This window comes from Limulus polyphemus, unplaced genomic scaffold, assembly GCF_000517525.1.
Source record: "Limulus polyphemus unplaced genomic scaffold, Limulus_polyphemus-2.1.2 Scaffold11760, whole genome shotgun sequence".
Taxonomy (NCBI): domain Eukaryota; kingdom Metazoa; phylum Arthropoda; class Merostomata; order Xiphosura; family Limulidae; genus Limulus; species Limulus polyphemus.
This window is the reverse complement of record NW_013677370.1, coordinates 6,025-13,233: the sequence shown is the minus strand read 5'-3', so window position 1 is coordinate 13,233 and position 7,209 is coordinate 6,025. Positions and strand designations below refer to the sequence as shown.

Below are 7,209 nucleotides of genomic sequence, written 5' to 3'. Positions count from 1 at the left end.
CACTGAATTTTTACTTGTAGATTACAGCACAGCTGCTGAGTGGAAGAAATGTCGGTGTTTGTGAAATGCCAGTTACAGCTGTAAAAATTGATCAACAGGACGTGCTAGAAGGTGATTATTTACACACTGAATTTTTACTTGTAGATTACAGCACAGCTGCTGAGTGGAAGAAATGTCGGTGTTTGTGAAATGCCAGTTACAGCTGTAAAAATTGATCAACAGGACGTGCTAGAAGGTGATTATTTACACACTGAATTTTTACTTGTAGATTACAGCACAGCTGCTGAGTGGAAGAAATGTCGGTGTTTGTGAAATGCCAGTTACAGCTGTAAAAATTGATCAACAGGACGTGCTAGAAGGTGATTATTTACACACTGAATTACAGTTTGTATATTTACAATATATAACTTTAAAACTAAGATCTTAATAGTTCGGTACAAAAAGTTAAATAACTAAAGTTTTAAGTATTTTAATAGACTTGCATCATTCTCTTTTTTACGAGGGGTGGTGGTGTAGGTTTCGACATTTAATCCTGACCCATGAAAAAAGGTTAAAATATAATTCCATTAACAACTGGATGGAAGTTTATCATTCAAATTAAATAAGTGATTCAATGTTTAAGTAAGAATAACATAATACTGACCATTGTTCGATTATAAATATCTTAAAGTTGTATAAACTGTAAAATTCATACTTTAATCATTATACTCTTTTTTTGTTTTGGGGGGGTGCAAAAAATGTGATGTGTTCTGTATATTCTATACTACTAGTACAAGGATACACACCTATATTTACTTGCTAATTTAATACTGTAATCTCAAATCTTGTCCTACCATTTAAACAGTGTGGCATTACTTAATGTAGGATGTTAATCTGTACTAGTTAAACCCTCGGATGGTGATGTTCACGTATATCGGGAAGGAAAGAGAACGGTTTATCACGGGCGAAGAACTGCAGCCTCTCTCGTTTCATTCGTACTACAGGTGATGTATATTTTCTATACTAGTTTTTAAGTTCTGTCCATTATCTACGCATTTGCCTTTTTTTAACGTAATACTGATAGAACTGTGTACGTATTCCATTGAATAATCCACTTGCACACATTCTTCAAACGACTAAACGAACGTCTCTAGCCTATACTCTATCTGCAATATAACTCTTCAAATAGCAATTGGGACAGTTTGCGATTTAAATATGTGAGTGAATATAGGTTGTCTTTATTTGCTATCTTTAACCTAGCTGACTATATAAACATTTTTCTTAGTGGGTAGTGTAAGAGTTTTCATCAGAAAAGTGAAATGAATTTCCAAGTTTTTCTAATATTGGGGGGGGGGGGTAAATACGTCTAAATGAAACAGTTTAGGGTAATTTTACATATCTATATATGGCAGGTTAATTCGTCTGAGGTGAAGGTAATTTCGGGCAAGCTGGATAAGATAGCTTTTGACAGCATCAATCAACCGAAAGTTGTCGGTTTTTTCATGAAGGGAACACCAGGTAAGTATGAAACTGAATCTTGTTTTAAAGATGATAATCTTGCAGACCCAAATAAGCATCGTGCAGGATGAAAAATTTCTCAAAAATTAGTAGTTGTACACGTATGATTATTTGGAACGTTAGAGTATCTTTATTTGTTGTGCACGTGTGATTATTTGGAACGTTAGAGCAGCTTTATTTGTTGTGCACGTGTGATTATTTGGAACGTTAGAGCAGCTTTATTTGTTGTGCACGTGTGATTATTTGGAACGTTAGAGCAGCTTTATTTTCAAAAATCACAATGTTAACTTTCTTAAACCAGATCTCAAATCTAACTAAATAAATTTTGAACGTCCTTTTTATAAATACTAAAGACGTTTCCAGTATCGATGTAATAACACCTCACCAGGTTTTCCTGAAATGTCTAGTCTTCATTAAACTAAAGTTCTTGTTGGTGTGTATAAAAACGTTGTGTCCAACATGATGCTAAACGTTTCACAACCGATCTCGCCACCTCTGGTATCATCCGCTACAACTTTATCTACTACTTTGCAGACTTTCAAGCTTTCCAAGAAGCAGCTGGAGCATTCCTGCCATCTGTTCCATTTTACGTCACGTTTGACAGAACGGTAATTCAGTTTTTTGTTGTTGTTGTTGTTGTTTTTTTAACAATGGCTGGTGTTTTCACTTTTAACCATTCGGTAACAAATGTTTTATTAAATTATCTTGTACAAGTGTGGTGACTCCGTACATTATAAAATAACACTTAATGATCAATATGTTGATAAAGTGATTTATCGCAGGTTGCTAAGCACTTGAAGCTGGATACAGTCGGTCAGATCCATATCGTAAGGCCGTTTGAAAGACAACCGGTTTCTTGTCCTCATAACGCAAGTACCATTTGCATTGTAGATTAAGTCCACCAGGCAATTGTGTTGATGGTTACATTATAACGAGTTAAGAAGTGTGTGTGTGTGATATATTTCAACAATTATAATTCATAATTTTCAATATAAACGTAACGGAAGTTACGTTAATCTCTATTTTAAGTCGTACTTAACTTTATCAGCTGCTATTTGAAAACTATTCGACAAACTAAAGTAGCTATTTTAATGAATGTTTCGTTTGACTAAAACGAAAAAATACCATTGTATTCCATACTTTTTTTTAGTTTTTTAACGACCAATATTTGGGTAAGTTACCCATTAAAATATCATTTAAACAAATGTAACAAGCCTTTTGTCATTTCTAGCCAGCAACTACTACAGAAATCGAAGCATTCGTAAGAAAAAATAAAGGTTCCATTTTGACGAAATTAAACGAACACAACCTTTACGACCCAGAGGTATAGTTGAAAAACATTCAATACTGTACTCGTTGAAATTTTAAATATCCTGAGAAGTTTTTACAATTATTTCTTACGTTTTATTACTTAAAATACTATATGTACTAAAAACCACTAAGCTTCCTTAAGTACCGAACTGATAGTTCTTGTTTTGGTACGTGTATTTCTACGTTTTATCACTTAAAATACTATATGTACTAAAAACCACTAAGCTTCCTTAAGTACCGAACTGATAGTTCTTGTTTTGGTACGTGTATTTCTACGTTTTATCACTTAAAATACTATATGTACTAAAAACCTACTACGCTTCCTTGAGTACTGAACTGATAGTTCTTGTTTCGGTACGTGTATTTCATGTTGCAGCTAATTGACCCAACTAATAAGTTGGTACTCGCTATTGGAGAAGAAGCATCCCCACTAGGGCACTACCTCTATCACCTTTTGACCAAAGTAATTAAGAACAACACAAACAACACGGAGTTTCGGAACCTAAACATCGTGTGGATTGAACCCCAAGTATTTCCCGTCGTGTATGTTGTAAGTTTACTTTAACGTTTCGCGATTAATTTAGTTTGGAATCTGTTTTTTAATCTATTAAACAAAACATAATTAACGCCTAATTATTTGAATTCTATACGTAAATACGTAGCGCCATCTATTGAACTTAAATATTATTTTCTACTTAAGGTAATGGATCAACTACAGTCAGCCTTCGGCGTTCCCCCACAATTGCCCAAGATTGGTGCTGTGAACTTCACGAATGTAAGAATGTAATTCCTTCTGGTTAGATCATAAGTATAACTAATACTGACTTAACATGGAATAGGTACACTGACTACGTATGGGGGAAAGTAAATGTCAACTTTTTATGTAATAAATTTTGTTTGACTTTATATATTCCGTTATATAATAAAAAAAAAAAAAAAAAAAAAAAAATAATCGCATATTGAAACGCCTTACTTAACCTCTGACCCACTATTCTGATTGTCTTGTTCACTAGTTTGCCACAACAGATTTGTTTTAAGCAAGCAATAGCTCCGTGGGGGGTAGCGTAGTTAAAATCGGGTACTGAGTGTATTTCCGGATATTAGTCGCATACTAGTTAGTTTTACCTTGTTGGTGCTGCTTAAACGTTACAGCAAAACGTGTGTTGGAGAGAGTGGGGGGGGGGTGCAGCTTTTCCCTGTTTCCTAGGTGTTACCGAGTAATAATTTGCCCAAGTTTCGGGTTGTAAATTAATAATTCTTGATTTCACCAAAGTTAAGTAAGAGTTCCTCGGCTCTTCCCACTACTCGGAAGATGTGTGAAATGTCATCAAACCACACGTGAATATTCAAACTAAAAACCTGCTTGGGTGAGAAGTGCTTTGGTGAAAGCTGATTTAAACGTCATTTAAGGTAAACATTTTTCTCTAAGTAACTAACTGTTAGTTTGTTTGTTTTTTACTAGTTTTATTATTCCACCTGGTGGATGCTCATTTTCCTACAACTTGGTGTATAAACACTAACATATAAACGTCTTGTCTGGTATTAACTACAGATTTACTCCATAAGTGATTAATCAAGAAGAATCTTGTGTGACAAATCCCACGTAATCATTTATATTATATTATATATGTAGTAGTTTTTGGGCGTGGCCTAGTGGTTAATGTGTGGGATGGTGGATCTGAGGTTTCACGGCTTGAATCTCATTGCCAAAAAATGTTCTAAGTTTTGGGGTCTTAGGTACACCGACACTCAAATTCCACTATTTTCTAAGAGTTGGGAATGGGTGATATTAACTAAATGCTTTCCGTCTAACCTCAGTTACAGGTAGTCTTTGTGTAGCTTTACATTTATAAATGTCTTTTTTTATATACATCTACTGTAAATGACTATACTCTGTGTGTTTCAGAACCTCACCGCATGGTTTAACACAACTCTGTTCAATACCACTGCTGATAAAACGGCTGATGAACAAAACCTCCTGCTTCTACAGGACTGGTTGTACCAAGTGATCAATGACACGCTTGCTCCACAACCCTCGGGTAAAGTATTCCACTATTTAATAAAGATCACACAATTTAAAAACTCCAACAAGCACTATTTCACAATAGTGCATATGTTAATATTAATTAAACCTTCTTGATATGAGAATGGCTTAGTTGGAAATGGTTCAATGCTAGTAGATTACGTTAATTACTGCAAAAAATAACCTGTTTCGATACTTCAAAAAATATTGACTTCTGTCACATATTGGTAGCTTAATTTCCCTAACTTTTGATGACTTGCTTATTTTGGTCAAAAATGTGGTCTTGTATATCTTTTTCTTTTTTTTCCAACCACTACTATAACTTATCTCTCTTTCATTCTCTTAACAAAAACGTCAAAATTCTACGAATGGAACTTATAACATCTCTGATCATTCCAAATGTTGAGCTTAATTAAATGTTGGAGCAAAAATAAGTTTCGCGGGTTTTAGTTTATCTATAAGCACTATAAATGGAACTTTTTGATGAACGTGCACCCGAAATAGTTTACTGTACATCCAGTTTGCATCATGTAGTTTAGTGTCTATGTTAAATCATGGTGATCTCTTTTCGTAGATCAGATGCAGATACAGCCACGATAAGGTGAAGGAGTCATCAGTGAAAACCAGATCATTTTTTCTTAACTTAAACGGTGTCTTCGGAACGGTCCAAAAGAAAACGTTACTTTGATTTAATTTCACTTGTATTTAGCAGATATTGCCTTTCGTCTGCCAGGCCACGAGGACAAGTAACCATTAAAGTAGGTGTAACACGTGATTATTTCTTTCTTTCACCCCTTATACACCTCAAATCGTTAATTTGTGCATCGCTGTTTCTAGGCTTGCAGACCTTTAAGAAGATCCCTCAGTCCCAAATAGTGCCAGAAGGAACTGACGTGGTTCTGGAATGCGTCATCGCCAATCCTATTGGGGACTGCTTGTGGATGAAAGATGGTCACAACATTGGCTTCAACCTCAACCGTTTCCCCCAGTACTCGTGGGTTGGAGAACGACTTAATGGAGATTGTAGTCTTAAAATCACAGGCGTCACCAAAGGACGGGATGATGGAGAATGGGTATGTGAAGTCACTGGAGATGTTGAAAATCCCACGATAACTTCCACACCCGCAGTTATCAGTATAACAGGTAATACATATCTTCTACCATTTAACAGACACAACAACTAAATAATAAATACGTTTCTTTCTATATTTCTCGTAATGTACTGCCGAACGAGTTACACTTGGGTATCGTTGACAATGTATGTACTGAATGTTATGGTAATTCCTAAAAAAACTTCACGAAGGACTTCAGTAAGTGTTGATGTATGTAATTGTGTATAATCGCCTTTTATTTGGTGTTTATTTTTTCCTTTCAGGTTCTGAGAAGATGGAACTATAAAAAGAGGGAATAAATTGGTCTAATTTTTCACTAGCAAAAGTATTGACGATTTAAACAGACTTCACCCTTGATGTATTATGTGTATATTTGAACTTTCACTCAAGAAACATGCCAAAATCGGTTACAGAACTCAAACATTCATTGTTTAGTTAGTAATGTACTGAACAACTGCTAGTGATCTTACTTGTATAAAACTTACTTCGCCATGATGGTGATCGCATATTAAAAACATAACTTGTTGTCGTATAAGTGTTCTCCCTTTATAGAAATTTCATAATGAGATTACTAACTGAACGAACATAATTAGGTTTTGTTTACAATAATTAAAACTTTGTTCCCTTCCAGGCTGACTTCTAATAATAAAAAAAAAAAAAAGTTCACATATGATCGATTTATAACATTAATTCTTTAAATAATTGTTAATTTTTTTCACATGCTGAGTTCACTTATGTATTAGTTCCATTCAAATCCTATTTTAAGATAATAAATATTTTAACTTCCTCTTCCACTATGCGTCTTCTATGATACACAACTTAAGGCCACCAGATGGGGCTAGAGCGTCAATATGACTTTTATAGCTTGCGGTGAAAGGATTTAAATATTTCTATTGGCTTTTAAGCAGCAAAAGTGGGCGTGGCTTAGTGGTCATAGGTGAAGATGTCCTATTAATACGTTAATCTGAGAGTTTTCTACCAATTGGAAAATGTGTATTCAGCTTAGTAACTATGCCTACAACCGATGAAAAACAAAAGATGTAACGTCTCTTTAAAACGACAGTGGTTGATATTATCCAATCAACATTGTTTTATCTATTAGCAGCTTCATTACTATTGGTTTAGTTACAGTAGTCTTATAGAAAGTTATCTGCTAATAATACCTGTTATAACAAAACAGAAATAATAGCAGAATTTTAGAACCATTTCTGGCTTCAATAACTTATATATTTTTATTTTTTTTTTGTCAAACAAGACCGATGTCTG

General features: G+C 34.4%; 1 protein-coding gene across 1 annotated transcript; it reads left to right on the top strand.

The window, feature by feature from the left end:
- The first annotated feature begins 21 nt into the window (after positions 1-21).
- LOC106476831 (calsequestrin-1-like) lies at positions 22-6,756 on the top strand. Its single transcript, XM_022380586.1, has 11 exons — positions 22-111; positions 883-983; positions 1,392-1,497; positions 2,032-2,105; positions 2,280-2,366; positions 2,729-2,821; positions 3,185-3,358; positions 3,509-3,583; positions 4,715-4,847; positions 5,669-5,974; positions 6,207-6,756. Exons 1-11 carry the CDS (start codon positions 66-68, stop codon positions 6,227-6,229), a joined length of 1,218 nt encoding a protein of 405 aa, XP_022236294.1. The 5' UTR covers positions 22-65; the 3' UTR covers positions 6,230-6,756.
- Positions 6,757-7,209: the final 453 nt, after the last annotated feature.